Source organism: Gorilla gorilla, chromosome 19 (assembly GCF_029281585.2).
Source record: "Gorilla gorilla gorilla isolate KB3781 chromosome 19, NHGRI_mGorGor1-v2.1_pri, whole genome shotgun sequence".
NCBI lineage: Eukaryota > Metazoa > Chordata > Mammalia > Primates > Hominidae > Gorilla > Gorilla gorilla.
Window position 1 is genome coordinate 96111144 of NC_073243.2, and position 15206 is coordinate 96126349.

The 15206-nt window shown below is 43.9% G+C and overlaps 1 protein-coding gene and 1 non-coding gene across 3 annotated transcripts in view; both read right to left on the bottom strand.

Annotated features, from left to right (window-relative positions):
• Positions 1-709: 709 nt before the first annotated feature.
• The window catches only part of FBXL7 (F-box and leucine rich repeat protein 7), a 431780-nt gene continuing 417283 nt past the window's right edge, over positions 710-15206 (bottom strand). For both annotated transcript variants that reach the window (XM_055367583.2, XM_004059017.5), the window contains 2 exons: positions 11858-12469; positions 710-4063 (listed from right to left, as the gene is read on the bottom strand). In XM_055367583.2, the coding sequence (XP_055223558.1) occupies positions 3327-4063; positions 11858-12469 (1349 nt within the window). In that variant the 3' untranslated portion in view covers positions 710-3326. The remainder of the gene's footprint in view (positions 4064-11857; positions 12470-15206) is intronic.
• On the bottom strand, positions 5099-5212 carry MIR887 (microRNA mir-887). Its single transcript, NR_106417.1, has one exon. It is a non-coding gene; the product is annotated as a microRNA mir-887 (primary transcript).

Here is a 15206-nt window from a genome sequence, read left to right on the forward strand (position 1 = left end):
ATTAGGATGGTGCAAAAGTAATTGCAATTTTGCCATTAAAAGTAATGGCAAAAATAATTACTTTTGCACCAATCTAATAGTACTCTAAGACACTTTAACAAATTATAACAACGAATGGTCAGCATAATTTTGAAGTTTCCTCCAATGCTTGTAACCAGTGCCAAGGTAAATATATTCATGTCCTTAGCTCTTCATAATTCTGAAATCCAGAAAGCTCTGAAAAAAATACAAGTTTTTGTGTTATTTATGGTATAAATTAATTTCCTGACAAAACCGGATCTCAACTGATGCAAGGCTATTTATAGTCTATAATAATCTCATGTCATGTGACTATTCAGATCTATTGCTGAAGAAATATTAATATGACTGGTTAAGGGTGATGTCCCAGTCGCTGAGGTAGGTATTACAAAACCCACCGCAGATAAATTTTCTATTTTTTGGAGACAGAGTCTCACAGGGTTTGGGTTAAGGAATTGAAGACCTGAACTATACTGTGAAGGTAATGGTTTTTCACTTACCTGCCAATTTTAAGCCAAAATCACTGGTCCAAAGGAGATGAGAAAACCACCGATGTATCTCCAAGCAGGCAACAGTGGCAGTGACCTGGCTTGCTCTGTCCTTCAAAGAAAGTTTTCTGCATACTTTTGAGGGCCCCCGACCAAACAGCACTCTCCTCTGGAAAGGTTATTAAAAATGAAGCTGAGGCTGATTACGAACATATTGCTTTATTTCTTGGTGGTAGTAAATTAAGGCTTTCTAGATTCATACAGCACGCAGTGATCTGAACATTAGAATTAAAAAACAACAACAACAAACAATGAGCATTCAATTTAGCAGAGCCAGGAAGGAAGCAATGTTTTAAAACAGATAAATTTCCTAGTGAGACCTTTGGTTTGGTCTCCAAAAATCTGCTGAGCTGTTTCCCCAGTAACCTCCATCATAGATTCCCACCCCAAGGGAGAACAGAATGGATGAACAGGAGACTGGGAGAAAAGAAGAAACTGGCAAGACGGTATGTGCTGGGCAATCAGTGTGAACAGTCAGCTTTGTCTCATGCTTGGAAGACAGTTTAGGTGATGCGGTCAGGGATTCATTCTCTGGATCTCCCTGCTCATTCTCAGAGTATTAAACCAGCTCACTCGGAAGACCCCAGGGCCAAGGATTAGGGACAATCCTTTGTGACACCCAAATCCTGAAACTTCAAATAGGGTCACAAGTCACAGAGCTGAGGAATGCTGCCTTCAACTTCTTTCATGGTTCTAAACTCTGTGGCTTTCATTAGATCCTGGCCTAGCTAAATGATTCATTTCCCCCATGGCACAGAGCCTTGATTACGCGTGTAAGCTGATGATGTTGATTGGATGGGAGGCCATGATGTTTGAAAGAAACCTCCTGGGCAGACACCACCTCATCACACTAACCTCTCCATCCCCCACAGAAGACGACAGTATGCACAGGAGCCTACAGTAGGAGTGCAGTTGTCAAGGGTGTCTAAGTTTGACAAATTCAGCATAACTGGCTTGGAGATGCAGAGGTTCTGCATTTGGATAATGGGCACTTTGAGAAGGAAATAAATGAGGGATTTCAACGTAACGAAGGTGGGGCTTGGCTAGAGAATAATCTGGGAAAGGGCCATGTGTTTATTAGCAAAAGACAAGTGAATTTCGTGAAAACGAGCAATGGAATTTCTTCTGGCTATCTAACTTCATGCAAATGAGGCTAGAATATAGACTTCTATCCAAATAAGATAATTTGAAATTTCATCCATTTAAAATCCATACCTTGTAATGATTTTAATATTCCTTTCCAAGGGTCTGGTTGGTGGACCAGAGTCTAAGTCATCTCAGTGTGTTCCCTCTTCCATTCATCTGGCATTGTTGAGTGAACAGAATTTAAACACCTGGAAGTCTGCTTTGCATTCTTTGATGGAAAACACGCAGACAGACACGGAGGAGGTACACAGGGTGGCAATTTGCACAATTAAACACTTACAAACTTAACCCCAATAGGCTTCATGTGATGAAGTCTGGATGTATAAAGAAATAAATAGATGAGAAGAGGCCAAATGCAATCTGAATGACAAAGAACTGAGGCATCTGTCTCTGCCAGCTGTAGGACAGATGTGCCTGATGCATGCCAGGTGTGCAAGGTGAGGGATCAGAAAAACTTTTGAGGACATGTGTTCCCTTGGGCCTTGCTTGTTAATTAAAAATTGCGAGGGCCTTTACTCCTATTTGAAAACACTGAGTAAAAGCAAGCAACTGATGGGGGGATCTGGGCTTTGCTGTGATTAGGTGTGCTGGTGCCTCGCTAGGATGGTGTGGAGGGGGGAATGCAGGAAGTATTTGTGTACAGAAACGACAGCATCCAGCCTGGCAAAAGAGGATGTGAGGAGGTGGGAGAGGAAATTCTCCCACTGAAACACACAGGGAAGTGGGTGATTTGCAGCCAAAGGACATACAGGACCCTTTATGCACTGATGCTGGCACTGCACAATCTCCTGAAATCACATCCATCCACAGAATCAATTCTCCTGGAAGAGGTCGATGCCTGGGTGCTCTATGCCAAGGTGCTTCTGTGTATGGGTATCTCTGCTCCCTCAATGCTATAATGGACATGAAGCTAATCTTTGGGCTGTGTGGCCTCTGATTCAATGCTGGAAGCTGCAGCCCAGAGCAATGAAGTGCTTTGGCCAAGGTCATAGTTATTGGCAGAGCTGGGGGAGGACTGCATGTCTTTCCCCAGCTGTTTGCTGTAACGAATTTTTTAAAAAGGCCTGAAAAGTATTTTTCCTGTGCAAAGTGCTATGATACTGAGTTGACAAGAATGTCCATGGATGTGGGATTGAAGAGAGTGACTTAGGTCTATGAAGCAGTTTAGAGAGGAGGTCTGGAGAGCACTGTGATTCTGATGATGGGTCCTCGCGGCTGCTCTAGGAAGGGAGGGTGTGGCCTTGGGGGGGGGGCGTGGAACTGTGGGGGTGGGGCCTGTGTGCGAGGGAAAAGGCGGCCTTGGGGGCCTGAGCGGAGGAGAGTAAGCGCCTTGCTCAAGGAACAGCGATCAGCCTGCTTAAGTACATCTTTTGTGAGAAGAGAAACTGCCTACAAATGACCTGACCAAAATGCCTCTTTGCTGTTTGTCTTGCTTCGTTTCTTTGGCCTCTGTTGCCCATGAGAAATGAGGAAAAATAAAGGCCGGATTCCTAATAACCTTCCCGGAAGAAAGAGCTGTTACGAGTGGGTGTCGGTGCTTACATACGCTGCTTTTAAAAAACATTTGCTTTGTTCAGGTTTGTGTGAATACAACGCCGGATGAACTCTGTCCCTTCAGAAGAAAGCCGGGTTGGTGTGCTCGATGACGCAGCGCTTGCAGTGGCGTTTGACAAAGCGCAGGGCCTCCACGGAGACCTCGCAGTCCTGGACATTCAGCGTCTGGAGGTCAAAGCAGTTGGCGGCCACGATCTGCAAGCCCTGGCCGGTGATGCTCTCGCAGGACTTGAGGCTGAGCCGCTTGAGGTTGAAGCAGTTCAGGGCCAGGCACTCCAGGCCCGTGTCGGATACCAAAGGGCATTTGCCGATATCCAGGGATTTGAGTTTGGTGCAGTTCTTGGCGAGGTACTCCACACCGTGGTCCGTGATGCCCTCGCAGCCCCTCGCGTTGAGGTAGCGCAGCTTGCTGCAGTACTTGGCCACGTAGCGGATGCCCACGTCGGTGATCCGGCCGCAGTGCGCGATGCTCAGGTACCGCAGGCGGGACTCCAGCTTGGCGATCTCCCGCAGGCCGAAGTCGCTGACGAAGCGGCAGTCGCTGACGCTCAGCTCCTTGATGGAGGCGCAGTAGATCACCAGGTAGCGCAGGCCTTCGTCGGTCAGGCGGACGCAGCGGCGCAGGTAGAGGTGGGTGAGCTGCGTGCAGTGCGCCGCGATGGTGTGCAGGCCTTCGTCCTCCAGCACGAAGCAGTCCGTCATGTCCAGGTAGCGGATGGAAATCTGTTTGCCATGCAAGGGGGACAGTTTAATGGAGGCCTCCCGGGTCAAGCTGATGCAGGTCACTTTGGAGCATCCTGCACAAAGAGACAGAACACAGGCTCAGAGCAACCTGCGAGCAGGGGAGCCACGCCTGGGGATGCCCTGGGGCATTCCTGACCCTCGCTCAAGTCTGGGTCCGAGGCTGATGTTACCCTTTCCTGTCTTGGTCTCTATAGAGAGGAAATGCAAGAATGGGTTCCCCATATTTATCTGATTATTTAACTACATTATTTCTATTATCTGGGCTTAAGAGGATTGGATCAGAAAAACCATGGTTCCAATTCCTGATCTGTCATCTGTTCCTACTTGCCTGACATTTAGCAAATCAATCCTTCTGAGTATTTCCTTTGTCTTAAAATAGGGAGGATCCCATTCCCTGGGAGGCAGCTGGGATGGAGAAATGAGAGGATGTGTGTAAATATCTTGCCTTGGCCCTGGAAAGTTCCAGGAGCTCAGTAAAACTGAGTTCTTGAGCTGCCGTGGTTTGGAAGCTCCCTGGTCCAAAGTAAGATATGAAAGACAAAGCTCGGGCATGTACCTTGGTTTAGCAGAAAGAACACTGGGTTAGGAGTCACACCTGGTTCAGGCAGGAGGCTTAACGTTGCTGCTTCTCAGAACTGTCCTTTATGCAATGGGAATGAATAGGTGGTGAGCCGACACTTCAGATATAATGAGGATGCAATGAGAGAACAGATAGGCATGTGCTCTGAAAACGCTATGGGAAGCGAATATATTAGTCTAGCAAGGTGACCTTCTGTCAATTGAACAGACCTTCTGAGTCAATTCAACTCTCTTTAGTTGAGGAAGAACAACTGTGTTATCTGGATTGTTGCTGTAGCCCTTGAACCAGACTCCCTTCCCTGCCCTTAGCTCCTACAGTCGATTCCCCACACCCCTATCTGCCAGAGGCGTCTTGGAAAACGGAACTCGAAGCTTGCCCCTGTGCAAAGCCTCGGGATGACGCCCGTTCACTCCAAGTGTCCTTGAATCAGACTCCCTTCCTTGCCCTTAGCTCCTACAGTCAATTCCCCACACCCCTATCTGCCAGAGGTGTCTTGGAAAACGGAACTCGAAGCTTGCCCCTGTGCAAAGCCTCGGGATGGCGCCCGTTCACTCCAAGTGTAAAATCCAGAGTCTAACAGGGCTCCCAAGGATCTGCACCCCGGGGCTCTCTGACGGCATCTTTTACCTCATTCCTCCAACGCCACTGGCCTGCTTGTCATTTCCCGCACACCACAAATGCTCTCCAGCCTCTGAGCACTGGAAATGGCTTCCCTTAGCCCTCCCGACTTTCCCAGGTCTCACAGCCAATCTGTTTATAGAAAAATTTGTCCCCAACCATGCTTGTATAAACTAGCATCCCCTGCTTTCCTCCCCTTTATTTTCAGGAGTCTTTATCCCTGGGTGTCATTATATATTTATTTATTTGCTGTCTCCTCACTCTGGAATGTAAGTTTTGAGAAAAGGGACTTGGGGCTGTTCACTGCTGTTTCATTTCTGGTTCATAGCTGGTGCTAAGTATCTGTTGAATGAATGAGCGGTTTATAGAGGGAAAAGAGTCTTCCATAAGAGGATCAGATGAGATCATCCAACTTCCAACAGTCTTCAGGACCTTGGCTGAAGTATACCTACATTGAAAAACAGTTGTCTGTTTTATAGTTAATGATAATGTCTTTTATTTGTGTTGAATCACGAAGTTTACAAAGGGCTTTTATAAACATTTTCTTACCTGATTGTTAGAACAATATTAATGCTCAGGAAGGTATCTTTAGATGCCTCTCTAAACATCGTTTCTAATCTCCTAAAAAATATGTATGCATAAGTTATATATATACACACTATATAATTTATATATTTATATATATGAAACACTTATTTCATGGTATATTTAAGTTCTCTATATATTACTCTATAAAAACATGTACAGTATACTTATGGTATATTAATGTAACTAATATCCATAGTCTATAAATATTAGGTTAGTGCAAAAGTAACTGCGATTTTTGCAATTAAAATGGCAAAAACCGACTGGGTGTGTTGGCTCACACCTGTAATCCCAGCACTTTGGGAGGCCCAGGAGGGTGGATTGCTTGAGCCCAGGAGTTCAAGACTAGCCTGGGCAACATGGCAAAACCCCGTCTCTACTAAAAACACAAAAATTAGCCAGGTATGGTGGTGCACGCCTGTAATCCCAGCTATTTGGGAGGCTGAGGCACGAGAATTGCTTGAACTTGGGAGGCGGAGGTTGCAGAAAATCTGGATCGCACCACTGCACTCCAGCCTAGGTGACACGGCAAGACTTGATCTCAAAATAAATAAATAAAGACAAAAACCGCAATTACTTTTGCACCAACCTAATATTTTATAAATAAATGTATATTTTTATGTATTTCATTCTACTACCGAGGCTGTATATATATTTTTCATTTTCTCTCTGCTATTCTCAAATCTCTCGGGCAGTTCTACAGCTAGGCGCCTCACTTCAGACATTTCTGCACTTTGGCTGTTTCACGCAATATCCAAGGCTTCCCAGCAGCCTCACAAAAGTGCTAACGAGGACCTTCCTCCCACCTCCTGGTAGGCTGCCCAGGAAACTCTTAGACACTCAGGCCCTGGGAATAATGAGGTTCAAAAACCACGTGCTACTAAGTCAAAGAATTTCAGGAAGGAGTGAAGCACACACTCCAAAAATGGAGAACAAAAACAGCTTGTCAGAGGCAGGTCACACTGTTCCAGTGGGCTTTGTGGTTTTGCAAAAGGGGATTAGTCTCTTTTAGCTTTGAAATTTCCCTTTGTTTTGAGTTTCTTTCTTGAGGCTGACTGTAATCCTGCTTGCACTGAATTTGTTTGTCTATGGTAGTGATTGGCCATCTGTGACGCCTATAAAGACACTTTGTTTTTCAAGATCATACGATAACCTTCGCTCTTAAACTCTTGGTTCTAGTTTCCTTTCTTTAAAAACAAAATTAGCAAAATCTGCTACACTCTAGGAAAGATAATATATTTGGTCCAGGAAAATGTATACTTTGCTTTTGAAACTGAATTCCAAATTTAATGAAATACTTGTTTAGTTCAGTTTTGGTAAAGAGACTATTTTACAGGCTTGTATTATTTTAGATCAATAATTTTAGATTTTAGGTTTTGCCCAAACTCTTATAGATTTGCTAGGTTTGGGTTGAAAAGAAAGTAAATTGGTTCATGGCTCAGCAGGTATTACTTATGATTAGTTCACACATTCAAACATTATAGACATGGAGAGAACCTTAGAAATCATCCAGAATAAACATCATTTTTTTCAAGATGAAGCATCGCAGGCTCAGTGAGATTATATGACTTGTACAACCAGACTACAGATAAGTTTCTTGACTCCTCATTCCAAGACTTCAATTTAGAAAGGGACTTAAGAAGTGACTATGATGTATCATAGAGTTGATAAATTACACAAGAGATATACAGTAGAAAACGAAGTGAACATTCAGACACCAGGCACCCAGGGGTCTTTGGAAACTTGGAAGCCACCACGGCATAATTTCCAAAGGGGCCCTTGAAAGAGAGAAATAATTTGGATGCATAGATGTGGAGTGAAAACCAATTTGCATATATATTAATAGATATGGAGTCCAGGTAGTAAGATAATAGACACACCCCAGAGAAAGGAAAGCAAGGGGCAAGTCCATGGGAGGGTTAGGGTATCCATGAGGTGAAACTTAGGGTGTCTGAAAGGATTTAGTCAAAACCAAGGCAAGAATCGTCTTTTGGGATGAGATCAGGGGACTGCTTTGACATCTAGGGTAAGGTATATAAATATTATTCAGTAGGGAATAGACAACATAGGTTGAATAAATCTGCGGCGTTTCTTCAGTTAATCCCAGATTTCATTCCGCTTTCACAAATATGCTCTTTATTACCACTTCCTCTCATTATTAGGGTGATATCTCTATCTCTTCTGGGGCATCAGATGGTTAAGTCAATGAAGAACAACTGCTGACTTCCAGGCAGGTTAATAACAAGGACAATACAACGACAATGACAGCTGTGATTTATTGAGTGCCTCCTACGTGGTTCCCTTCCGAGCATGTGTTTGAGAACTTAACATGTCTTAACTCATCTAATCCTCCCAACCACCTCACTTTTACTGATGAGGAATTTTTAACTGTTGCACTGCAGCTTCCCAAATCCTTGCTTAGAGTATTAACCAAAGGGAACTTTAAGCCTTTTAAAGGCCAAAATGACCACTTAAAACTTTGACACGCCTGTGTTCACTTAATTACAATGTCATAAAAGTGCAAAAATGAAATATGACATATTTCCGCCCTTATAAAGCTCAAAGCTCATCATGAGTTGAGAATTCCAAGTCCATCAATGCTCTAGCTTTCTGTACCCCAAAGGCAGACACCCAGAAAAAAACCCTTAGCTCACTGGGGGTGAGGCAGGGAAGGCTACATTCAGGGGATGCTTGACTGGAGTTTAAGCAATGAAAAGTCTGTTCAGAGAGTTCTCGAGGAGGGGCAGCAGGCAGAGGAGGGAGAGGGACACAAGCCAGAGAGGCATGCACACATCATCGTATGCACAGATAGGATGTGTTTTGGGACATGCAGATAAGATGGTTCTACAGAAGGGAGCATTGCGTGTATGCAGGAAAGAGATGAAATTTGCACCTAAGAAGAGCATCTTATGAAGGCTGTTACATGCTCTGTGGAGGAACTTGAATTTTTCCTGTAGGTCATAGGGAGCAATTATTGGAGGTTTCATGCAGGAAAGTAAATGGTTAGACTTGTAGTTTGAAACAATTCCTCTGGAGGCAATGGAGATGGGTATAAGAAGGAATGGCTGGGGAAGCCTGCATCCAGGCAGGCAGACAGAGATGGACTCAAGGTACTGGGGAAGTAGAGTCACCTGAACAGGACTCTACTGGTTGGGTAGGATTAGGGGGAGAAGAAAGGATGATTCCAGGTCTCCAGTTAGAGAGGTTCTTTCTGAAGCAATATTATTTTTAACATTTACCACATTTTATATTTTGAAAATTGGTTGAACAAACCTACGGGGTTTCTTCAGTTGATTCCAGATTTCATACAGCTTTCACAAATATGTTCTTTATTACCACTTCCTCTCGTTATTGCAATATATTCATCAATATAGTGCATTGATGTTTAATGCTACTATTAATAAAAGGTAATATGTGATAATGACAAAACAATACAGTTGTAGTCATTTTCAGTGACTTTAAAGATAGCTTCCCAGATGAGCATTTTCTGCATGCTAGGGATGGGATGGGCAGTCTCATCTCCTTTGGGAGAATTAAGCTCTAGACCAGTGATGAGTCTTCCAAAGTCAAGTCTACTGCCACTGAGAATGTGGCCACTATCGGGGCCCAGCTGTAAAACTAAAGAGAACCAGGCATAATGAAATCAACTGTGGCAGCCCTCTGGCCTCTCTGCATCAACATAACAATTTCCAGATGCCCTCAGAAGAGGAGGGCACCCTTGGTAGGTGCTGATGACAAATCCATCCTCATGGCCTGTTGAGTCTTTCAAGACCATCTATCTGAAACTTTCTCCCATATGTGGGATTCTGTGTTCTTAACTTGGTGAGCTGCAGATTCCCCTCATTTTTATCTCTATGTATACAGATCACTGTTGTCATTGGGAGACATGAGGGGAGGCTACACAAATATATTTGAACTTTCAAAGTAAGCAGGTTAACATACAAGACAGATATCAAGGCTTAATAATGGTTAGTCAAGGGGCCAGGCAGGACCACGAAGGCTAGAAGTGCAAGAATTTCCATTCCCAAATAGCAAAAGTGGTTTCTGCATTTCTGAACTTCAAAAGGACCCTCCAAAAGAGGGTACAATTACTTGCAGCCTGTATTAAGAGTGCATGGGAAGCACCTTTTACAAAGATAGGGATTCCAAAAATGAATCATTTTCTAATCTAAGAAAATAAAATAAAATGAAATGTTTATAAAATGCTCCAATTCTTAGATGTTAAAGAACCCAGTCCTTTGCCATTTTTTTTAAATGAAGAGGAAACACATCTAGAAAAAGCTGTGAATTTTTCTAAATCACAAAGTTTTGAAACTTTTTTCCACCACATCACAACATTTTCTCTTTCCAGAATTCCTTGGAGGAAAAATGTAAGAAAACCTGGTTTCCTGCTTCTCGATGCCACTGGCTACTCATGACTAACTGAACATATGGCTGCTATGGTTTTGTCTTGAAGCCAACTGAAGTAGAGGAGCAGCGAGTTGCTCTCCAGCACGGGAAAGAATCTGCAAAAAGTAATGGGCTGTCATCTGAAATATTTTCAGACGTCGGCTTTCGAAAGAGAGAGCAAGCTGAGAGCCGGCTTTAGCTGGGATTTTGTTGGAGGGCATCACTGGCCTCAGATGCTTGTAAATCCCAGATTCTGTTTGTTCACCCACCATAGTGTTTTTTACTTCTTGACCCCTCCCCCAAACTCCCTGAGGTTGCTGGTCGTGCTGTTGGTTTTTTTTTTAAGTCCCTGATGCATCTTACACATTTCAGCCTCTCGAATGTTCATCTTTTGACTAGGCAGCAAATGAGATAAGGCAGGGCTGTTAGTCCAGCCAGATCATGTCTGGCGCCTAAGTGTGAGTCTGGGCTTTAATTCTTCCTGCCTGAGAGAGGTTTCCAAGCAAAGCAGCCATGCTGGGATTTCCTTCGATTTTTCTTTTTTTTTTTTCAGAGACAGGGTCTCACTCTGTCCTCCAGGCTGGAGTGCAGTGGTATGATCATAGTTCACTGCAGCCTCGAACTCCTGGGCTCAAGCAATCCTCCTGCCTCAGCCTCTGAGTAGAATAGCTGGGACCACAGTCTCATACCACTGTGCCTGGCTAATATTTCCAGTTTTTGTGGAGAGAGGGGTCTCGCTTTGTTGCTCAGGCTGGTCTCTAACTCCTAGCTTCAAGTAATCCTCATGCCTCAGCCTCCCAAGTGCTCGGATTACAGGCGTGGGCCTCTACGCCCGACTTCCTTCAATTTTTAAAAGCACTAAAGATTTAATTCAATGGACCTTGCCCTTGCACTGTGTAATTGAGAATTTTGCTTGAGAAAAGATGCAGGATTAACCCAGATGTAAGAAGAGTGCTGGTGAAATCTAAGGAGACACTACAAAATGGCAAGTGATCATGAGCACAGCCCACAGCTGAGTGTTTTATCACCCACAGTGGGCACCGTCCGGCCCGTGGTACAAAAACACACGAGGTCATTTTTACAGCTTGGACAAAGATTCCAGGCTCCAGGGACCAACAGCAGGTGGGCGCGAGGATAGTTTCTAAGCTAACTGTGCTTGAGTTGGCCTTTTGTTTCCTATTTCTCTACACTTAGATACCCTGTTTGCACTATCTATGGTTGCTCTGAAGTAACTGTGAGAGTTATGAAGAGTAAAGACATTTAAAAGTCGTACTAACCTCAACTCCCAGGCAAAATGTGCCAGAATTCCCCTAAGAACTCCCGTAACAAGTGGAGATATACCTAATGTTAAATGACGAGTTAATGGGTGCAGCACACCAACATGGCACATGTATACATATGTAACTAACCTGCACGTTGTGCACATGTACCCTAAAACTTAAAGTATAATAATAATAAAAAAAAAGAAGTGGACATTATTTGATGAAAGGGAAACTTGTGGCCTCCAGGGTCATGATTCCATAGAGACAGCTTCTCTGCAAAAGCCAGCCTCCCTAACCCGCCCCTCATCTCTGATGGCTTGCAAGAAGAGGACCCTCCGGTGGTGGCATTGTCCCCACTGTTTTAGGATGGTGCACCAGGAGGGCCCATAGCTGGTAGGTCAGTGTCCATTTACCTGACACATCCAGGTGCTCCAGATTAGGGCAGAGGGACACCACGTCAAAGACGGCCTCGTTGGAGATATTGTAACAGCCTGAGACTTCCAGTCGCCTCAGTTCGGGGCAGCACTGGGCGATGGTGTACAGCCCTCGGTCTGTGAGCCGCCTGCAGCCACTGACAGTTACGGTTTCCAGCATGAGACACACGTTGGGGGTGTCCTGGCAGAGTCTGCGGGTCAGCACCTTGAGGGCGCGGTCCACGTTGATGGTCTCGCCCGTCAGGCGGATAGTCCTCCACAGCCGCGGGTCCCAGGCCAGGTTGTACCAGCGGCGGCACACTCGCGCGCAGCGGCACAGCTGGTTGGTGGGCAGGAAGGAGAAGATCTGCACCATGGAGTGGTCCGGGAGCCGGTCTATGCTGGCCTGCTCCTTCTGGGGTCTGGAGGCAAGCCGGATGAGCGGGTGTGTGAGGCGGGTCGGGGGCGGGGAGTGCACCATGGCCACCGTCTCCCCGGTGATGGAGGACGAGGAGGTGGACGAGCCCCTTCCATTCTGAAATCCTGGGAGATTCGGTGGACATATCAGGGCTGGGCTGGGCGTGCTCAGTGTGCGCATGCTCAGGTCGGAGTCTGGCAAAGGACAGAGAACAAAGGTTAATCATGATGGCCTCAGCAGAGCCCCAGGGAGGCAGCAAAAGCACTGGTTTCTTTCTTTTCTTTCTTTCTTCTTCTTTTTTTTTTTTAAGATCTTGTCGCCCAGGCCGGAGTGCAATGGCGTGATCTTGGCTCATGGCAACCTCCGCCTCCTGGGTTCAAGCGATTCTCCTGACTCAGCCTCCCGAGTAGCTGGAATTACAGGCATGCGCCCCCACGGCCGGCTAAGTTTTTTTGTATTTTTAGTAGAGACGGGGTTTTACCATGTTGGCCAGTTTGGTCTCCAACTCCTGACCTCAGGTCATCCGCCCGCCTTGGCCTACCAAAATGCTGATATTACAGGCGTGAGCCAGCGCGCCCGGCCAGCACCTGTTTCTTTCTTAGAGAAAACATTCATGGGAGCAACATTCTCATTCCACAGATGTCCTCCCTGGGCCGACTCCTGCCAATGCCATCCCAGAGGACCAAGCACATGCACGTGTCGCCCATTCCAGAAAGCAACAATTCCCTGTGGTCTGCACCAGGAGTGACCTGACTGCAACGAACAGGGTCAGATATTAAATACTGACGCTTTGCAGGCCATGGGTTCTGTCCCCCTTGCAACGACAAGCCCTGCCATTGTCTAAAAGCTACCACAAACAGAGTGTAAACAAAGGAGCGTGGCTGTTTTAATAAAACCTAATTTATAAAAGCAGACCAGCTGGACTAGTCGCTGTCTAGACCAGGGAACAAATCCCATCAGGTCATAGTTTGACAACTTCCAGTCTACATGAATGGGGATTACGGTAGGGCACAACTTCAAAGTTTCATTGTTTCTATTCTGGAGAAACCTCATATACTAGATACACAAACTGATTTACCTCCCTAATTATATTTTGGTTAGATGGGTGATTATGTTGCATTTACAAATGAGGGGAGTGAGTTTCAGAAGACAGGAAGAGTAGTGAGTAGGTGCAGAGGACACCTGCTGCCTTGGCTCACTTCTCCCAGTGTCTGCTCCCGTTTCTGTTGAAAACAGTGCCCCAGACAAGGGGAGCCAATGAAAGGCCTCTGCTAGGTCAGGCATTACACACAGCATTTCCAGTCCTTGGGTAACTGGAAACATGTTTATTTTTTCTTCTTATTAACAACCTCCCCTTTGCATTTGAATAGTATGAGCCATATTCTATTCCTTGGAACTAGAAAGATCGCTGATAAGGACACAGCAGTTTTAAAGTTTGTGGGGGATTAAGAATTCTTTAGAATGCCACTTCAAGAAGTAGGCTCATTTCCTCTCTCTTTTTCTCAATATACACAGAAGAATTTAGTCTTTCTCTCTAAATACAATTGCATATGATATATTTTTGATATATATAATATCCAATGTATATTATATATAACCATATACATGGTATTATTACCATATATATCCAATGTATATATGTATTATTAGATCCAATATAATATAAATTTTGTATCTACATAACATACATTGATATTATATAATATATATTATATAAATAATATACTTAATAATATACATTGGATATTATATACAATATACATTGGATATAATAATACATATATACACGTTGGATATATATGGTAATAATACCACATATATGGTTTTATTTAGGAAGAAATGTATTTTCTCTGTTAACATATTTATATATTTTACATATTTTACACACATACATATACCCACACACATGAAGATGCTCCCCAGCTTACTATGGGGTTTTCGGGCCATAAGCCCAACATAAATTTAAAATATCCCAGGTTGAAAATGCATTTAAAACATCTAATCTGCCAAACATGTTTGCTTATCCTAGCCTACCTTAAATGTGCTCAGAAGGCTTACAATAGCCTACAGTAACAAAGTCATTTAACACAAAGCCTATTTTATAATGAAGTGTTGAATATCTCATGTGACTTATTGAATACTGTACTGAAAGTAAAAAACAGAATGGTTGTATGGGTACTCAAAGTGCACTTTCTACTGAATGTGTATCACTTTTGTACCGTCATAAAGTCTGACAATTGTATTTAAGCCATAGTAAAATCAGGAACTATCTGTATAGGTATGTATCTATATAGATATACATACATATCCACACATAGAGAATTTATCCTCAAAATACATATTTCCTCATCTATAAAATAAGTGAACTGAGCTAAACAATTTCTAAGTCATTTCCAGCTCTAATTATATTTCTCAAGATTTAAACAAAAGCTCTATGCTTATATGCTTTTGCATATTTCATACCCTGGAAATTAACACTCATACCATCTTCTCAAAGAACTTCCAGCAATAACATGCAACACAAAAATTTCTGAGACCTGAAGTCTCCCCCTACTTGTAGTTTTCTTACAGATCTCCTTTTTCTATCGCTGCAATTTTTCTGTTCAGTTGCTTGTTTATAACCTAACACTGAGAATGGCTTACGTGCATCCACACTGTGCTCATGGAGCATCTTTGAATTATGTGCTGCCCCAACCTCCCATGTTAGCCTCTTGAAATACAAACACCTTTCTTGAGTAGCTGCAAATGCCATCTCCTTTAAGAAGTTTTCTTCCTGTCTTTGAGATAGGATCCCTTCCCTTGTGAAGCCCCCACCCTTTGTCATACAGACATTTGTGAATTTATCTTTTCCAATGTGGTTGATTGTATTATTTTTAACATATTAGCATTTCCATTCAATTCAAGACATTTGCGCACCTGCTATATATTTTC